The sequence below is a fragment of the Lathamus discolor genome, chromosome Z (assembly GCF_037157495.1).
Source record: "Lathamus discolor isolate bLatDis1 chromosome Z, bLatDis1.hap1, whole genome shotgun sequence".
NCBI classification, from domain to species: Eukaryota; Metazoa; Chordata; class Aves; order Psittaciformes; family Psittacidae; genus Lathamus; species Lathamus discolor.
In genome coordinates this window covers 17,746,564-17,766,831 of record NC_088909.1, presented here as the reverse complement: position 1 = coordinate 17,766,831, position 20,268 = coordinate 17,746,564, and the positions used below count along the sequence as shown (strand labels likewise).

General features: G+C 35.7%; 1 protein-coding gene across 5 annotated transcripts in view; it reads left to right on the top strand.

Moving 5' to 3' along the window:
* The window catches only part of RPGRIP1L (RPGRIP1 like), an 80,637-nt gene extending 73,833 nt beyond the window's left edge, over window positions 1-6,804 (top strand). For all 5 annotated transcript variants that reach the window (XM_065664122.1, XM_065664123.1, XM_065664124.1 and 2 more), the window contains 2 exons: window positions 971-1,104; window positions 4,597-6,804. In XM_065664122.1, coding sequence (XP_065520194.1) covers window positions 971-1,104; window positions 4,597-4,709 — 247 coding nt within the window. In that variant the 3' untranslated portion in view covers window positions 4,710-6,804. The remainder of the gene's footprint in view (window positions 1-970; window positions 1,105-4,596) is intronic.
* The last annotated feature ends 13,464 nt before the right edge of the window (window positions 6,805-20,268 follow it).

Below are 20,268 nucleotides of genomic sequence, written 5' to 3'. Positions count from 1 at the left end.
TCACAGTACATACATTTTTAGGATGATTTTGAGAATTCATTATGCTAGCTGATTCTACTGACTATTGCTGTGGAATGCTTAGGGGTAGGTACGCCTGGAGCACATCTTCAGTTTAGTTTAGTCCAGTCCAACAGGAATCCAATTAATATGTTCCAAGACTACTATGCAAATAAGTACCATAAGTGAGGACACCTAAAAAGTTTTACTTCATAAGCATGCTCCACATGACAGCTGAAATAATCATACAGGTTTGTCTTAATGTGGCCTGACTGAATTAATGTAGTTGCACTTTTTAAACAAGTTTATGGTACTCAAAGGTTTAACCCAACAACATGTAATTGCATTTAATCTCAACCTTCCATTATTGCTTATGAATTGTTTTTTATCCCTTCACATGAAATAATTTACAAGGTATGGTCAACACAGTAAAAATATACAAAAAAAGAAAATCAACCAACCAACAACAGAAAAAAAAAAGCTAATAAAAGAACACCCCTGTCTATGTTTTTAGATATTTTATATAAATGAGTTTTACTATAAAAGCCTCAAAGTACGTAGATACAATCTTGATTTTTAGCTGGGGAGGGAGGGATAAAACGAAATTAAGCAACTTGAACAGTTGATTCAGCAGCTGAGCTAAACAAACATTCAAGTCTTAAATCCTTAGAATGTTCTTCTGCCTATCACTACTGTATGAGGGAAAATTGTACCACAGGGTGGTGGGGTGAGGAGAGAAAAATGGAACAATTCTATAAGCTTCCAGATCTGAGGCTGCAATCTCTCCGTCCTTCTAGTACTGCTAAAGGAGGAAAGACTAGAGGGTGTCAGACTGGTCTTGTGATGGAAAATATTGGATATAATTCATAAAAGATTTCTGGTTTATGCTTAACTGGTAAAATAGTGTGTTCTTTGTTTTGGTTTTTCTCCCTGTGTTTTGAGTTAATTTTTTTTTTTTTTTTTTTATGCTTAGCCTACAGTTTACTGTGGTCAGTGACCCCACAGATGATGAAGAGGATCTTGAATGTGAAGATATTGGTTTTGCTTATGTCAGTTTGAGAAAGATATTCCAGGAGCAAAGAGATATCATTGAGCAAGATATCGATGGTAAGTTTTAGAGTTTACTTTCTTGTAATTTTTTGTAACCTAAAAATTCTTTGTTGAATTTCTGCTTGTCTCCCCAGGTTTTATTGTGCAAGTGTTTCACATTGTCACAATAAGAAATTCATTACTATTAACTAGTGGCTTCCACATTTGTTTGCAAAGGTCTGCAAAAATTGTGTGCTATTGTTATTCCTTAAAATCTGCTTGAAAAATAAAAAACAACTCAAACGGCATTCCTAGCTCATAGTAATTACTTCATGAAACCTAAGAACTTTAAGGACATTTACACTTGCTATAATTCTCTATTTTATACAACACGCTTCATCCCAGTAAGACTATAAATTATATTTTGTTATTAAAATTTATGTCAGTAATCCAATATTGCTAATATCTATATCTTATTTGGAGTTATTTCATAACCCACAGATTACCTCAGGCTTGTGTCCTCCATATGAAACATGTATTGAGACACTATGAGATAGTGGTGGCTTTGGTTATGTATCACAGAATCACAGAATCCCAAGGGTTGGAAGGGACCTAAAAAGATCATCTAGTCCAACCCCCCTGCAAGAGCAGGGTAACCTACAGTACAGTTTAGTAACAGACTAACAGTAACAGTAACTAACAGTTACAGACTGACCAAACATTCCGTGTGACTCCTTAGAGCAAGGTGAGATTGAGGTGTGGAATTTTTCTTTCGTTGGGTATTACCACAGCATGTTTATAACACAGAACAAGACTTAAGAAGGTTACTCTGGCCTTTCGCAGACAGTCCTTGCTCAGACTTTTGTGTTCCCCATAGTAGCAGGAACATGGTTATCAGTTATCAGTTGTGCATTTTTCTCCTCACCTGTTCCGCTCCGTCCTCTTTCCCCATTGTGGTGAAGTTCAGTGAAGAAGCTGAGATTGTATCTGTTACAAAACAGTTACTCCGCTGTAGTGGTAAGAGAACCAGCTTGATTATTAGATGGCAGGGCACCCATGTTGGCAAGGTACTCGTTGCCACAGTAAGAATTCCTGTTTAGCCATAGTAGAATGCAAGCTGATGTGACTTTTTTACTTCTACTGCTGTGTCTAATTACCATACCTTGAGTGATGGGTTGCTGAGTAGTGAAGGAAAGAAATAGGCTTTCTTATCCATTTCCATTATCATGCATGATTTGCATTCATGCTGTAGCTAAAATACTCAAAGTATGCACCAAAGTTCTAGGAATATGATAAGGAAAATTCTAAAAAGAATCAGATTTTCCATACTCTGGAAAAATAACATACGGATTTCATGCACTTCTTTCTGTGGGTTACTTAATCTTTTCTCCACCAATAATTTTTCTTCAAGAAGTTGTAAGAAAGCACATCTCCTCCAAAAACGTATTTCATATTCTCTCACTTGAAAATTAGTTTTGTTCTGGATTTTAGGCCATAATTCTCACTGTCATAATTCCCATTTGATAAGATTGATAGTGATATAATTTTGTAGCCTTGAAAGTCACCTTTTACAAAACTCTCTAAAACTCATAATTGGCATCTGAGATAATTATTATGACAGGAAGGACTGGTTTTTATACTAGTGGTTCTGCCAAAAGGTAGGTGCTACTATGTGAGGACAACTGCTTCAACATTGTGAGGAGCATTTCTTCCCCTAATCATAGGGCATTTGAAATAATTTTTACTTTATGTACATTATATCCATGAAAGTGGTAGTAAAAGCTAGAAATACTTCCACTCTTACTCCTGTCCACAGTTCTTCCCTTCCCTGCAGATGCTGTACAGTTTAGATTTTTTTTATTGCATCCATAACCATATTTTTTGAAAATTTAGAACTTTCTGAGAATTGAAATGAAATTTACATTAACATATGTCAGATCATGACTAACATAGTATATACAAGTATATTTTCTTGGGCAGTCATTGCAAAAGGATCTGTTCTTAATTAAGATCTGGACCCAGACTTAATTAAATGTAATGACACAATAAATAGAATTCCTAAATAGTAGTGGACACTTTCTCTGAGGTGGTTTGAGGGAAAAGAATATACCTAGACGCAGGGAAATTCACAGGACACTACCACATGAAGCTCTAATCGTTCTTAAGTTAAATACCACAAACTTCCTTTATACATTTTGAGGATTGCAAGCATATATCCATCTCGCATCTTGTTTCTTTCACTGCTGATCATGTCAAAGTGGCCTACATGAAATATGAAGCAATATATTACAAAAATTGAAACTAGATGATCTTGAGGTCCTTTCCAACCCTAACCATTCTGTGATTCTATTCTGTGAATATATCTCAGAGATAATATGACAGTATTAAAACTGAGAAAATAGAATTAACATTATCTTCTGATATCATTAATTACACTTGTCCTACCATTCTTATAAGTAAAACAAATAATGTCCCTGAAGTCTTCAAGTTTACAGCTGACTGAGGGATTTGTCCAAGGATGTACAAAATATTTTGGATCTCCAGGAATAGCATCCAGTCTGTCCTGTAATAGCTCTATCAACACAGTAAATGATGGAAGGTTTTACTCCATACTTTTTCTTTTCTAAACCTCTTCTGAGCTGTCGCAGCAGCCTAGGAGTTGTAGTGCTTGCAGTATCCGAGCATGTTGCAGAGTACTTATCCTAGTTTATATAGCAAATACATAGCCTTGCCATTTGTCTGCTGTATAATTTGCTGTGAAAAGATGTTCTGTCAAGACTATTTGTTTTTATTCAAATTCCTTCTAGACTCATGTTAGACAGCCTCATTGCTTTTTATTCAGGATTGGAAAAGAGCCTCATTGCTAACTGTTAGCCTCATGTTTTTAATTAGAGCAGCAGAGATTGTGGCCCTCTGGGCTTACTTAGATACTGTAAAAGAGTGCAATTTTAAATCATGTTAGCTAATTTCTGTAAAGTAGAATTTTTAAATACTATTTTAAAACCCACATACACAAAGATGAAAGTACTTAAATAGTTTAGTCTAGGGGGATGTACCATCTTTGCCAACACTTCACTGTTTTACAATACAGGAGCCTGGAATTAAATTAATTTTGCATTACACCAGACAGAAAAAACATTGTACCATTTAAATACTAATAACTGTCCAGGCTGATTTTACTGGTCATATACACAGTGTAGACAAGGCAGTAGTCAGAATATTTTTCACTTTATTTATAAATATGCATATATGTCTTTATTAAAGGTTTACATATGGTGACAATTAATTAATTTATATAGGTAATTATCATACAGATAGTTTTCTTTATTTCAGAGTTAATTCCAAGACTGATACTTTCATTTATGTACATTCTAGTTCTTGGAATGCTCATTTTCCAGTAGGCTGAGTGCCTGAACTGGAAGATTTCTTTTATAATTATTTATTTATTTCAGTTTTTAAGCATATGTTTATGTGCTTTATAATTTGTCAGAATGCTAAGGAAAATTATCAGAATGAAAAACAAACCTTAAATAAAATTGCTAATGCTGTTTTCTGATGTTTCCTTTCTAGTTTTCAATTCAAAAGATGATAGTGCAGTAATTGGGAAGCTCAAAGTAACAGTGGAAGCCCTCCATGTGTTGCGTTCAGTCTATGAGGAATGCGAAGAAGACTGGGAGGCATGAAAGGGAAGTTTGCCTACAGAAGTTGCTTCTCCCAGTGTAAATACATGCTTGATAGTGCTTCAAAGATGAGATCTTTGTAATTCTTACAGTATATTTAATGTATAATTTATATGAAAAGGACGCTTGATTTGTAGTTGTAAAGTTTTGTATACTTTTCAGTCTGTTTGTTTTTATATTTTCCCCCTAAGGTTAAGAATCTCTCCACAATGGACAACGTCTTGTAAATAATTAATACCTACATGATTGAATGTTGTGCTTTATTTGCATTTTCATGATTTTTTCATACATAAAACAGTAATAAAAATGCAAGTCAAATTTTTAATTTTTAATAAAAAAACCATAAGCCTTAGAAAACTGATTAAAAATACTTTTATGTTATCCCTAATCACCCCACTAAATGGAATGCCTGTGATTAGCCTCATTAAGAATTTTATACTGTGAAGATTTTATTAAAAGCAATATATGAAAATTACTTGGATTAATGTGTTAATCTGCCTCTTTAAAATGCTAATATCCATTTTATGCACATTAAATCTCAGTATGTGTTTTCTTTGATGCATGCAGTTCCTATCAATTAAATATAAAAAATGAGGCTAGTTGCAGGACTTATTAAATTACTGCAACCTTTTTTTAAATAACTTTTACCCTTCTACTAACATTATAATCAGCTGTTTATGATTATCCTGATTTGAAGTAGGGGGAGGGCAGGCATATTATTTTTTTTTTTGTACAATCAAAGATTTACTTTCAGCCAACATCTGTCAAAGCACAAAAAGAAGCCACACAGCATCAGATTTTGCTTCACCTGGTTTGAGCTGTGGGGACAGGCAGCTGTATTTTTGTTTGGTTTTTGTCACTTTCAGAACTTACATCAAACATATATAATGAATTGTTAGATCTGAATAACCAGTGTCTAGCTCGGAAAGTTAATTTTCCAGCTTTTAACCAATCTCAGTGAGGGATTTAATTGATATTTTTAATGGAGCTGTGAATCAATGCTGCTAAAGGATTGTCTCTTGAGAACGAGGATATAATACATTTCATACTTTAATTTACTTTTTTATTTGTAATTTTCTTCAAAAGATTTTATAGGCTGTGGATTTCTACTGTTTGCAAACAGGCTATGTTTCTTCATAAGCATATGTAAAGTATTCAGACAGATAAGTAATTTATTAAAATCTACCTAATTTGCCGTGATATATTAAATCTCTGCTTCAGTGATCACAGACCATTTCATTTAGAGAATTAGGCATTCCCTCTTTGTGTGATTAAAGCTCTGGAAAATGAGTTCTTTGCTCCTATTTGTGAACATTCAAAGCCTGCTAATGGCAAGAAGATGGAATAGATTATGAGACAATTCATTACAGTTCAACAGAAAAAAAAACAGCTATAATGCAGAAATGCAAGTATGAATATCTGCATATAGTTTGAACCATCTGTGCTCTAATGGCTTCAGTAATGGCTCTTCGTCTTCAGTAGGCTTTGAAATGACATCCATACAATATTAATTTGTTGATGTACATTATGAGGCCAATGGAATGAATATATTCTGGCCACAGAAATCTGTAAATTCCAGGATGATTTGATGGTTGACTCCATTTTAGGACCCACCATCTTCAGTAGTGCTTCTCAACCAGGCTTTGCCAATCCTCACAGCATTTCATTCCTCTGGAACTTTTAGGAGACCACAGACAGCTGCATTCCTAAACCACTCCATTCTTCAGTTAATGGCCATATGTTTGTTGTCATTTGGGCTGGCGCTTAGTTCATCATTTTGGCCACTATTTCTAGCTTTTTTTGGCTCTGTGCATCTATATTGTCAATAAGACTGTTATTATACATTACAATAATTTGAAACAGCTAGATTCCACACTGAGATTAACTGAGTGGCTTTTTAGAAATTTAGTTGTGGTATTCTGCCAGGAGGTTCTTATTATTCTTCTAATACTTTGCAAACCAAACTAAATATCCTGCACATAAACAAAGAAGCAAATTGTATTGAGTTTTCGTATGTGACTGTTTACTGACTTGCAGGAGAACTATGTAACTGGGGCTTGTTTTCTTCTGAAATAAACCATGTGGTAAAATTAGAAAATCAGTGATGTTCATCTCACTTCAGCGTTTACAGTAACACCCTTAGCACTTAATCTTCACCATCTGAAGTTGAAAACGCAGAAACCAAGCGTTCATATATTCATTAAACACAGACCTCTTTGGTAAGTTACTGCAAAATATTCCAGTTGACATTTGGTTACGTTGTGTTAACTGTTCTCAGTGACTCCAACATTAACATGTATAATTTGCCTCAGGTTCCTAAACATACTTCTTTGTAAGGCTCACTGTTACTCAGTTTTGCATTTAAAAGAATAATCTTGATTTCTGTTCGTGTTTATTATGAAGACAGATATAATATTCCGGGAGGATTTTTCCAACAGATGGATTGTATTATCTTATGCAACATAACATACGCACATACTAGAAAGTTTTGTTCTTGCAATTAAGTAGTCTGTATTTCCAACAAGCTCTTAAATCTTACATCTAAATGCTGCACTGTGAAGGGAAAGTGGAAAATGTAATTTGGCACCACTTTGTCCAGATTTTAGCTATGAATAGCCTGGAAAAAAAACCTTGCATCTGTGTACTCTCTAGCCTAACGCAAAAAGTATCCTGTTTTGTGTGCAGCTTGTTAGTAAGCACAATGCTTTTTGCATTTAAACAAAGGAGCCTTATTAAGGGTGGGTACTACCATACTTTAAAATGTTCCTTAATTAAAATTAATTTTAATTAATTAAAATAAATTTAACTTAGATAATTTTTTTCTGTGGTGTAACATGGATGTAACAGTGGTCCTGCATAAGAAAATTGGTCAGATGATCGGTTTTGTTATTTTACATCTTTTCCCATTAATTGTTACATTTGCTGTTGTATCTTCTCACTTGATGTAATAGCTGCTGTTCTGCAGGTGTCCCAGGTATGCTTATCAAGATGGAAACTTTAGGTCAAAAAAACTTTACTCTTTTTTTTCCTCCTTTTTTTTTTTTTTTTTAATGTTGCTTTTAACCTGTTATAACCTTGTATTCCTGGCTGGAATTTATAAGAGCAAATATATCATGAACCAAGGCAACATGCGCGTGAACACAGTCAATTTTGCTGTACAGTAAGACAAAATCTCATTCTTGTAAGAGTAGATATGACAAAAAGTTACAGTAACTTGTCTCACAGAACATCTACAACTGAAGATCAGTATTTCAGTTAATCGTAATAATGGTTTAAAATGCTTTTTATTAAGGCGCAGTAGGACACTGTCATAACTCAAGAAGTCACCGAAGATTTCAAGCATAAGTATTAGCTGTTAAGTTTAATTTTCTTGTTTGTATTAGAGCTGAGATATAAATTCAGGTACAGACTTGAAACTGTGCAACAAATTTTATTGCATGTTTCAGAGCAGGGAGATACTTAATGTTGCAGTTAGATCATTTGTGAGTGGTGATAATGATGTATCCATATGTTTTTCAAAGATATTCCTCAAAAGAATATTTTTTTCCACGACTTCCTTAACATTAAAATTTACATCCCAGTTATTACGGCTAATACTGAACTGAGTGTATTATGTTGCCATTATGAAATTAATTGCAGAATATAAATTCAGGTTGATACCTTTGCGTGTGATAAAAATTTGCTTTTGTCACCATATGCTACAGGGGAACTTCTCTGTGCTTTTCATTTAGTTACTTTTTGTTATTGATGACATATTTGAATTCTCTTTGCATCTTTTAAAATGGGATGATATAAATTTGGAAGAACTTGATTGCATCAGAGTAGCTTCTTAAGAGAAGAATTTGACCTATGTTTTGTTTCTTATTATAGCGTATTCTTAGCACTCGCAGGACGTGACTTTCAAAGTCCCACATTACAGAGACTTCGGTCTTAATTCATGAGCATCAAACTCCTCTTACATCATGCATCTGTGGTCTTTAGAGGTATTTAAAAGCTTTTCTTATTTCTAAGGTCCTTACTGAATTATACTTCAAACCCTGAACACTTCATGGGATCAAGATCTAGCTCAGTTGTAGCAAAGTTTCATTTCAAACAAAAGCTGCTTCTAAATTACCAGATACCGATTGAGAATATTTTGTCTAAGAAAATAAGTGATTATGAACCTTCAAACAGAAATGCTTGTAAGTTCTTAATAGTAATTGTACCACGAAGTTCTTACTAGAATAGGATTATTCAGGTTAGAAAGGACCTCAGGTTGTCTCTACTCTGACCTGCAGCAGATTTAGCTATAATGTTAGACCACATTGATATGGGCTATATCCAGTCTGGTCTTGAGAACCTCGCAATGATTTGTTTAACATTTTTGTGGATTTTGAAAATAATCTATTTCTATTTAGATAATTTGTCATTCTTATTGAATGCAAAATTATTTCCTTATGCATTAAATGTGCAAGAACTGAACTTTCCTTGAAAAACCATTAGGAAAATGTGGTCCTTCTGCTAAAAAAAAAACAAAACACCACCTCAGTAAAGTGAAGTTTTTTTTGTTTGAAGAGCTATCATGCAACCAGTGATTACTCAGATTACCTCTCATAAGTATAGATAGTTACAGTAGCTGATAGCCTTTGACTTCAATGAAAATGAAAACCAAAAATGTTTTACCACATATAGGACAATTTTCACAGAGAAATGAAAGGGGGAAACACCAATCAGCGTCTCACTCCAAACACACAGTACACAAATGGTAAATAAAGCACAGCAAGCTTAAGGGAACATTCTTTAGCCTTCTTTCTGCTGTAATAAGCAGTTATTGTTGTATATCAAAGCCACGACCATTTGGAAATGTTCCAGTAGGTTGCTCATGTCAATGGTATGATTTATATCTTGGATGAGACACACAAAAATGGAGCTGTTTATAAAGCAGTATCAGTTGTGTATCAGCATGCAGTAAATACAACCTGAGCAAGAATAGCTGTGGGGTTTTTTGTAACCTATCTATAGCAAAGTCAAGCAAGTTAATGTAATTTGTAATTCATTTTAGAATGGATTTTACAGTTATCTGCTCAAAATCTTTAGTAACAAAGGTTTTCAAAGAAGTTTGTAAGGGTAATGAGGGTTACACTTCCACCCACAACATCAGACAAATATGATAGAGGCCTGTAACATAGCCCTATTACAGCTGTGAATGGACCCTAGAACAGCATACATGCTATGGAAAGCGCTGATTACTGTAGCTTTGTACTCTCTTCAGTATCTTCTCTTTTTGAGTTGGCCTGTTTAGGGAGAGCACAGTTGAGGGTTATGAAGTCTGTAGGGTGTGAGACATGCTGTTTTGACCATTTTCATCATTCTCAGGGGGACAGCCTCCCTACAGCAGACTACTAAATATGAGGTTTGTTTCTAAAATCAACATACAGAAATGTTTCAGAGGCAGAGGAGAGGGGAGGCCTCCATGTTCACGCTGGAGGGGATCCTGGAAGGACAGCATATAGAAGATAGTGTGATTCTGGTCTTGTCTTCATTCATTTGCCTGTTTTAGTATTCCCCCTGTTTTCTTGAAGCTTTTGCATTAAGAAAAATGAGCTTTGCTTAAACCTCTCCAGCTTTTTTGCTCTTCAGCCATGCCTGCCATGATTCTATCAGAATCAAGTCTGTCACATATGGGTTATTTTGTACCAACGAAAGAGAAAGGACACAACTGAACCTCACAGTCTATTTGGCTGTTCCTCCAGGATGACTCTCCTCAGCCTGAGGAGCCACATCTCCTTAGTGCCCACTTGAAATCAAACCCTAGATACAAGTGAGGGTGCAAATAAACTGGAAGTTGAGCTCTGGCACTTAACTCCTGAATGGACACTCAGGGAGAAAATCATCAGCAGGAGTAAAGGGGAGTGGAAATCAACTGTGTTTTCACCTGGAGTTTAGTCCTGTCAAAACACAGTAATAAAACAGCATGAAGCTTCTCATCCGCAGGTTTAAAGACCAAAAAATCACACAAAAAAAAAAAAAAACCACCACCCAGTAATTTGTAAGACATCACAAATTATGGGATCATGAGGTAATCTCTTGCAGTAAAATGTCTGCTCTGCTTCTTTTACTCTGCTTTTTTTGATTAATTTTGGCTGTAAAGTAGTACTGTTGATACACACATGCTCTTTGAGTAGTAACATGAAAACGTAAGTTTCATTCCAGAAGCTGCTGGAGGGTGGATGTTTTTCACATCTTGTAATCCTTGTTTATGCTATGCTCTGTCTATTAAGTAAAATACAGTATTAAGTGCTCTAACGGAAACAGATTTATATCTTAAGGTGGGGTTATGTTTAGAGAAATCATTGTTAGCTACATCACTGAGAAAAACAAATAGTGCATTTTCTTTGATTTTAAAGCCAGACAAGACATTACTCTGCCTCCCTAGCATAGGCTGTGGCATTTAGTTACCTACCTGAATTATGGAATTATCTCAGGACACTTTAGAAGAAAGGTCTGCAGTCAGTTTCTCACCTTGTTACTGCAGTTTGATATCCAGAGTATTTTAATCTCAAATTCTGTATGATTTGGTTCCCAGTGTTTGACATCCTTCACTTGAAATCATGAGTCTCCAAATTTGCTGAAAACTCATCACCTCAGACCTATGCATTTCATTCTGTGAATCTTAGTTTTGTGGGTTCATTACAAGTATTATCATTCTACTTTGCTAGGTTTGGTGTAAAAATACTTTCAGTTATACCCTACTTAGTTACTTTCACCTATCCGATCATTTTAAAAATTAAAGATAAATTTTAAATGAAAATCAATTGCACGTTACATTATATTAATAATATTTTAATCCACAAATCATAGTTAAGTAGAATATAATATATATAGTATATAATATAGTTAATATATTATATATATAATATATATAATATATAATATAGTTAAGTACAAGTGGAAAAAATACTATTTTCTGTCTGACCATTTTTTAATTTTGACGACATGCCTGTTTTTTAGCATTTGCTTTTAGGGGAAATTCATGGCAAAAATTATTTAAGTGATACAAAATCTGACACACAATGCAGAACATCAGTTTTTTCTTAAATTGGATTTATTGTTATACATAGTTTAATTATGCATGATAATGGTTTGCTATTGATATGAACTTTTATAATATAAAAGTCCCTGCTAATAACTAATAGTCCCTGCTCTGATTTTTAGAGTGTTAAATTACTACTTTTATAAATTGCTTATTCAAGGAAAAAATATTTATAAAAATATGTGTGGAAAAATAATCCTTTGGGATTTCTCACAAATCCTATGACAACAAACTAGAGGAATATAATTGCCCTCTTTCAGTTCTCAGCATCTTTGAAATTGCAGTTTGTTATTTTATCTTGCGGCATCTTTCTGGTATATAAAGCAAGTATTTCCTCAGCACACTGCCTGGAGAACAAAATGGAAGTTTAAAAATGAAACTTTCCATTTTACAAAATTGATATAGACTACACAATAAACAGGTAAGTACTAGAAGTACCCACTTCATGCTATTACATTCTATATCAGATGGCATAAAGTACAACTTGTGAGTGAAAGTTGCCCCCTACTGTCTGATGTAACATTTGCATACAGAATACGAATTCACAGAATTTGAGATGAATTGTCTACTGTTTCTCTAAAGAACATATTCTAAATTTTAGAATTTCATGTGGACATATGGTATATAGCAGATCAGATGTTACAAAAAGTAAATTTGCTCAAACCGGGCACTAGTGAAAGCCAGAGAAATAAATGTACAGCTAATGAAGATGTTACTGAGACACTGATTGGTGTTTCATTCTATATATATAAGACTTGGTATTAAAAAAAAACCATGTAATTTTGAGGGAATCTTTCTCCATGCTGTTGTTACAAATCTTTAATGGGATTTGGTTTAAAATATGTATGTTCAGTGTCTAGCTGATTGCTGCAGACTATCATTTTCTGACCTCTTATTTCAGTTATACAGTGATCATAGTGTCCTTCTATGACACACCAACAACACATGGTTGAGTAATTCTTTTTGTTTGTTCAAATTATTGCAGACATTGAGAAAAAAACCAAATATACAAGTTTTTAAATTTCTAAAACACAGCTTTTCAGAATACTGTAACCTTTTTTTTTTTTTTATCCCTTAAATAGTAGTAGTTAGTTCAGCTTAACTACCCCTGTTTGCTTCCTGAGAATTTGTCAGCAACACGAATTAGCAGTTCAAAATCATAAATAATTTAAAGACAGAGGAGAAATAAGTGACAAATGCCAAGCCTCTGGGAAGCTTGTAAAGCATTGTCCTAGTCACAATGTGAGTATGTGTTCTTATTTTACACTGCACAAATGCTACTTGAAAACAGCTACTGTGGTAACAAAACAATTGCCAATGTTTCTGCTTTCAAATTATGTCTGTCAGAACAATTTGCATGTAAGGATCTTAAATGATGCACTCACAAAATGCCAAACACTGTATTTTAGCAGATGATGACTGATATCTCACTGATATTATTAACATTTATTACACTGTTGTTATTAAGTTTTTGGTACAATTTTGGTTGGAAATTTTTATGAAATAACAGGTATTTTTCAAATCCAGTCTTTGATTTGCAGTTTCCAGCAAGGGATCCTTATAGCATTTTACGAACCGTGTAGCACATCATAGAAATCATTTTGAAAGGAAAAAAAGTAGGGAAAAAAAATGCCTGGAGTCAGTTGGTGGGAGTTAAGGATATGACAATGGCAAAAAGGCAACACAACTGTACAAGAACTGCGATTGCAGGGATAATGGAGTGGTTTTGAAGGCAACACACTTCCTTTACCTCTCAGTTCTACTACAGAATCATAGAATCATAGAATAGTTAGGGTTGGAAAGGACCTCAAGATCATCTAGTTCCAACCCCCCTGCCATGGACAGGGACACCTCACAGTAAACCATCCCACACAAGGCTTCATCCAACCTGGCCTTGAACACTGCCAGGGATGGAGCACTCACAACCTCCCTGGGCAACCCATTCCAGTGCCTCACCACCCTAACAGGAAAGAATTTCCTCCTTATATCCAATCTAAACTTCCCCTGTTTCAGTTTTAACCTGTTACCCCTTGTCCTGTCACTACAGTCCCTGACGAAGAGTCCCTCCCCAGCATCCCTATAGGCCCTCTTCAGACACTGGAAGGCTGCTATGAGGTCTCCACGCAGCCTTCTCTTCTCCAGGCTGAACAGCCCCAACTTTCTCAGCCTGTCTTCATACGGGAGGTGCTCCAGTCCACTGATCATCCTCATGGCCCTCCTCTGGACTTGTTCCAGCAGTTCCATGTCCTTTTTATGTTGAGGACACCAGAACTGCACACAATACTCCAGGTGAGATCTCACAAGAGCAGAGTAGAGGGGCAGGATCACCTCCTTCGACCTGTTGGTCACACTCCTTTTGATGCAGCCCAGGATACGGTTGGCTTTCTGGGCTGCGAGCGCACACTGAAGCCAGCTCATGTTCATTTTCTCATCGACCAGCACCCCCAAGTCCTTCTCTGCAGGGCCACTCTGAATCTCTTCTTTGCCCAATCTGTAGCTGTGCCTGGGATTGCTGCAACCCAGGTGTAGGACCTTGCACTTGTTGTGGTTGAACTTCATAAGGTTGTTATCAGCCCACCTCACAAGCGTGTCACGGTCCCTCTGGATGGCATCCCTTCCCTCCAGCATATCAACCTGACCACACAGCTTGGTGTCATCAGCAAACTTGCTGAGGGCGCACTCAATCCCACTGTCCATCTCAGCGATGAAGATGTTAAACAAGACCGGTCCCAACACCGATCCCTGAGGGACACCACTCGTTACCGGTCTCCAGTCGGACATCAAGCCATTGACCACAACTCTTTGTGTGCGGCCATCGAGCCAGTTCTTTATCCACCGAGTGGTCCATCCATCAAATTGATATCTCTCCAATTTAGAGAGAAGGATGTTGTGTGGGACAAACGCTTTGCACAAGTTTCCCATCTGTACTACTTAATTTCTGTTAGAGGACCTGTTGTTTCTCTTCCTGAGGATTCATTGGCACTCGGGGAATAGCAGCCAGGAGTGGCAGCTTCTTCTTGAATGTTGCTATAAATGTTATACCTCACATGCCTACAAGGGGGCAACAGGACGAGATTAAGAAACATGGAGGCTTACTAAATACTTAGAACCACCTGTGGCTCAGAAATGCCCTGAGCTGAAAACAGGTAGAGGGTGAGAGGATGTTTAGGAGGATGTGTAACACATTCTTTTCCTGTTGTTATTATTTAGGCACTTAGACGTTGCAGCAATTCAGACAGTCAGCTAAACGGACCCTTGATCTGACTCCATAATATAAATTTTAAGTCATAGAAAGTCTAATTTATATTGGAAGATGAAATTAAGCCTTATGTGTTAGCCTCTTGATTGTTAGGCTTTCTACTTTGTGGCTCAAAAGAGCTCTTAACAGTATACTGCATGCAGCATAGTCCCACTTGGGACAACAGTATAGCAGATGCTTTTAAACCGGAAAAAGAACAAAAAGAACTGACATTATGAAAACTGAAACACAATAGGTCATGTATGCTAATTGCTCAGGTTGTTTTTCTTTAATTCCTTTCATGCCAGAGGTTCTGAACTGTGCACAGCTTTAAGTTTGGGGTCACAGTAGACTAGCAATCAAATTATCATCCTGTGGTTTGCTGACTTGCCACTATCTCTGTTCTTCCAGCCACTATTATCATTTCAAGAATCTAGGGTTTAGTACATATGCTTTGAAGTCATTAGTATATGTCAAAATACATACTTGAACAAGCAACCACTGTGTTGCACAAGTATGAACTTCCTCTCATCTGAACTGTGATGTGGTCCCAAAATGTTCAGTTCAACGAGGTTTCACTGTAACCCAAGCATACACTGTAAATTTATCTGCATTAAATTAAAACCAAAAAGAACAATGTCACAACCATATTCATAAGCATTCACAAACAGGGTCATGCCAAGTAACAGATCAGTATTTCTGAAAGGATGTAGAATGATCAACCTAAAAAGCAGGCATCTGACAACATTACAGATGTTTTTCTCAGAAAAAGAAAAGAAAAAAAAAGAGTATGTTAGTCCTAGAAATTTAAAGAAAGGTTGACCGGATGTTTGAAGAGATTCTTCTGAAGTTTCAGGGTTTTCCTTTTTGACATTTACTATTGCTGTTCAGATTTGATCTTACATGTGAATGTTGAGTCACTCCTCAACTTCACTTTTACATTGTTACCTTTACATCAAGTGTCATTCAGTTCATTGCTCTTTTTGTGGCACAAGCATAATTACTAGCACATTTATTTTATCTGGTCTATATCTGCCATGTTCCTGCTGATCAAAGTGACCAGAAGTAAACCCTACCATTAGTTGTGTCCATAGCTGTGCATGTTGGAGACAATATGTTGTATAACTTTAAAGGCATGTACTAATATGCAGTATAAATGCAAATGAAATACAGAATACTGACTTTTTGTATTTTCCTTTATATTTTCACACTATAGATTATCAATTTTACCATATCCCTTAGCTGTTATAGCACAAAAACTGACTAAATTTTGCTATTGATTGTGCCTTAGATCAGCATAAAAGCAGCAACAAAGATATTACACTGGGCAATCTGAAGTATCCCAGGGCAAGAGCTGGTTTTTGTTTTGTTTTCAAATGTATAACAAAGCAAAAATCAATCTTCCAAAGTAATAGCAAGGTCCTGTTTAATGAAATAAATTCCTACTTGTGTCAGTACATTTACTGTAGTTTCCCATTAAACCTTGTTGCAATTTATTTCCTTCTTCACTAGATGCAACATTTGACTGAAAAGTAGTTGCAGTAATGTGAAGTTTTCTGGAAAGTCATGAATACCTTATGACAGTGGCAATGTGTTCAGTTGCCTGTTGCTCCGCAGCCATTAATCTGACAAATAAAGCCTTTGCACATGGGTTCACTCAGAGAGTTAACGTCTGATTTTACGTGGAAATATTTGAAAGAAAGAGTGCACCATAGCCTCAAGCCTGTTAGAAAGATTTTGAGATTTATTTAATGGAGCTCCTTGCCTTGGTTCCTATTGTTTACTTAGGAAAGAATGTTGTTTTGAAATGTAAAATGAAAGAAAAGGAAGCAATTCAAACAATGCTTCTACGGGACAAAAAAAAAAAAAAATAAATTCCCTTACCTCAGACACATACAAAACCTGCCGGGTTTCATTACTCGGCTGTTGTTCTACTATTTCATTATCTACATTAAATCAGATGATTCCCCACCTCTACACTGGTGCTTTGGAGATAAAATAAAGGGACAGGAACTGCCTTCATTTATCAACATGAAATAGCATCAGCAGTTGTACTGGGATAGTATTTATGTCAATAATTCATTTTTAGAACAAAGAATGAAAAGAATTAGTAGTTATTGCTTCTCTCTGCGGAGATAAATGCCTGATGCTGGAGCTACCAGTCATTTGAACATCTTAAATTACAGAGCAATACTGAATCCCAGCTTGATCTTAACATGGATTCTAGTTTCCTGGTGAATTCAGGAAATCATCAAGCATAATTGTGTCCCTGCTTGCTGCTTCAGTTATTTCTTCAGAATTTATTGACTCCAGGATGTTTCTTACAGTTGGAGAGAATGTGAAATAGGTGGGTCAGCTCTACAAATTTGCTGAATATCCTTAGGAAGATCGTAAGTATTCAGCCTATGACAGTTACCTCACTGTTTCCTTACGTAGTGCACTGGATGTGGATGATTGGAATAATACTTGTTTGGGATTTCCCTTGCTTCTTCCTGTAACATTTTTTAATGATATTGCAGAGACTTAGAACATGGAGCTAACTCTCATGCAATCAGAAATTGCATTGCTTTTACAAAGAATATGTCATGTTGCGTTCATATTGTGTACTTGGCTTTAAAAGCAAGACTAGATGTGACACCTGAAAATAATTTTGTCTTCCCCAAATTGCTGTTTAAGATCCTCTTTATCTAAATTTTTTAGAATCTTTTCTGATCTGTCCTGGTAGTCTTAAGCTCATTTTGATACAAAATGCTGCATGCAATCATCTGTGTTGTGTCAAATGTCTTTAGTCTAAAATCTGTCATTTGCTCATATCTGAGTGAATTCAATTTCTTAGTACAGCTGTATATACCAAGTTGCGGGGGGAGGGGGGGGGACACGGGTGTTTTTGTTTTTTGGAGTTAAATCTGCTGACTTCTACAGATTTTCTGCTTACAAGTGACTGTGAACTATACTCAAATGGCAGCGTCCTTAGATTGTAAACATACAACATTCATATTCTGATCTGTGCTCCACTGCATATGTGGGATTGCCCATATAGACCAGCTGGCCCATGTGCCTGCAAGATAAGCCAGGACTGTTTAGATAGTTCATGACCAAACACAGAGAGCCAAAGGCAAGAAAATGAAAGCTTATTTCTCTACTTTTAGCTGCTTTTATAGATAGAAAACATTGAATATGCACAAAAGCCTCAGATCCTTCAGACACCACTAGAGAAGTTTGGCTGTGACTTGTCTTCTAAAAAGCTTTCATAGGAAGGCTTCCTTTTCTTCCTAAATCTTCACAAAGCTTGCTTCAGAGCAGGCTTTGCCTTCATTTAGATTATTATTAACTTTGGAAGATTATAAAGAGATACAGACACAGGCTGTGTTAAAAAAAAAAAAAAAGGTGTTTTGCTGGCCTGCTGAAGGGTGAAAAATAAAGCCACAAATTGAATAAGCATGTAAAGTGAAATAATGCCATGAAATGAAGTGGTGTGGGGGGGGAAGGTCTTTAACTCTGAGCTGCAGTTACACGTTATAGTGCAATCTTTTGTAAGGTATCTCCAGAAGCAAGTTATTCCAAATGGGCCATCATTGAATTGTGATGAAATTATTCCTATATTTCTTTTCCTGCTGTCTGAGAGATATAATAATAGCTACATACACTCAGGGTGTGTTTTTTAAATGGGATATTGACACCTATCAGCTCTTTGTGAAAACTTCCATCTGTTCTCCTTTGAGTGATAAGAAAATATGCTGTTCACAGATCATACCTTGTTGTTCTATTATTATATGATGAATGTACTTACACTTGGCTTTCCAGAAGGAATCAAATGCTCTTGAATGGATAAAACCACTGTATTTAAAGAGTGTTTTGAGTAAGTAAATTCTTAAACATACTGTCCAGAACAATAGAAGCACATATGGCCTGGAGTTAATATATGGATGTGTGTGGCATATGCAAGGCCTGCATATGAATGTTAAAATCCACATCAAGGCTTGTATCAACTCTGCATCATACAGCAATTGAGAATGGTTGTTTGTAGAGCTCTGGTCAGCATTAGCAAAAAAAAAAAAATAGGGTTTGCATTCCACACTGGTGGTGTAAGTCAGCCCCTGTAAGCCTGCCTTCATGTGGGTGCATGTCATTCTTCAGGCACATCCTTGGTTTAGTCTAACTGTGACTCACATGGATAACGTGTTAATCTGACAGCTAATCTTGCTAAAAAAGGGATTAACTACTATGTACACATGACAGAAAATATCTAGCAAGAAGCATGATTTTGCTTTTCAAATACTCTATTCCAGCAGACTCCTTTTGTTCAAGGGGGCCATCTGCTCATCAAAAATTACACTTGCTTATACTTCTTGAAGAAAGATGGCTCCTTATTGCCATTTAACCTCTGAAAACTTTCTGAGGTTCTTTTTTTCTCCCTGATAATTCTTCTTGACATTTTCATATCATCAAAGTTAACTCTTTTGCCCATAAAGCTATTGAGGATTGAAAAACATCTGCGAACCATGCCCTGCAGTTAAATACTTCCCAAATCAGGATTAGCAGACACTGTTTTGTTTTGCTGTTTTTTTTTTTTTTTTTTTCCACCAAGGAAAACAATGCATGAGTCTTTAATCAGAGGATGGATTTCTGATTAACTGAAATGACACCTTCTAATTATTAGCTTTGTCTGTAATAAAATGTGAAAATAATTAGATCTTGCTTTCAGAAGACACTAACTTCCACAGTATATTGCTAATAGGCTCTGAAATAACTTGACAAGAGTCTCACAAAACACGTTGTAAAATCAGAATGAGGTAAAGGTCATTCCACCTGCTGTGATGATATTAAAACTAGCTTTGTTGGCCTAAGAGAAACTCACAAAACAGTAGTTTTAGGACAGAAAGCTGAAAAACAGTACTGAGGTGGAATATTCACCTTTTATTTTTTGAAGCAGCAGTATGCAAATTGTGACCTAAAAGAATGAATGGAATTAAAAATATTTAGTTGGTAACCAAAGATTCATCTTCATGACTAACATTCAAACCTGCCATCTTCTAGAGTTATTAACAACGTGAAAAGATTCCCAAGGTGTTATCATACAGATAAATTACAAAACTCAAAATCCATTATTCAAAGTATTGGAGATAGATATTGCAATAATTTATTTGATTTTATTTCAATTGCTTAAGTTGCAGTAGTTTCTGGAGATAAAATAAATCCTAATCTAAACTTTACATTATCTTATCACAGTAAATACTGCAGTGTACTGGTTT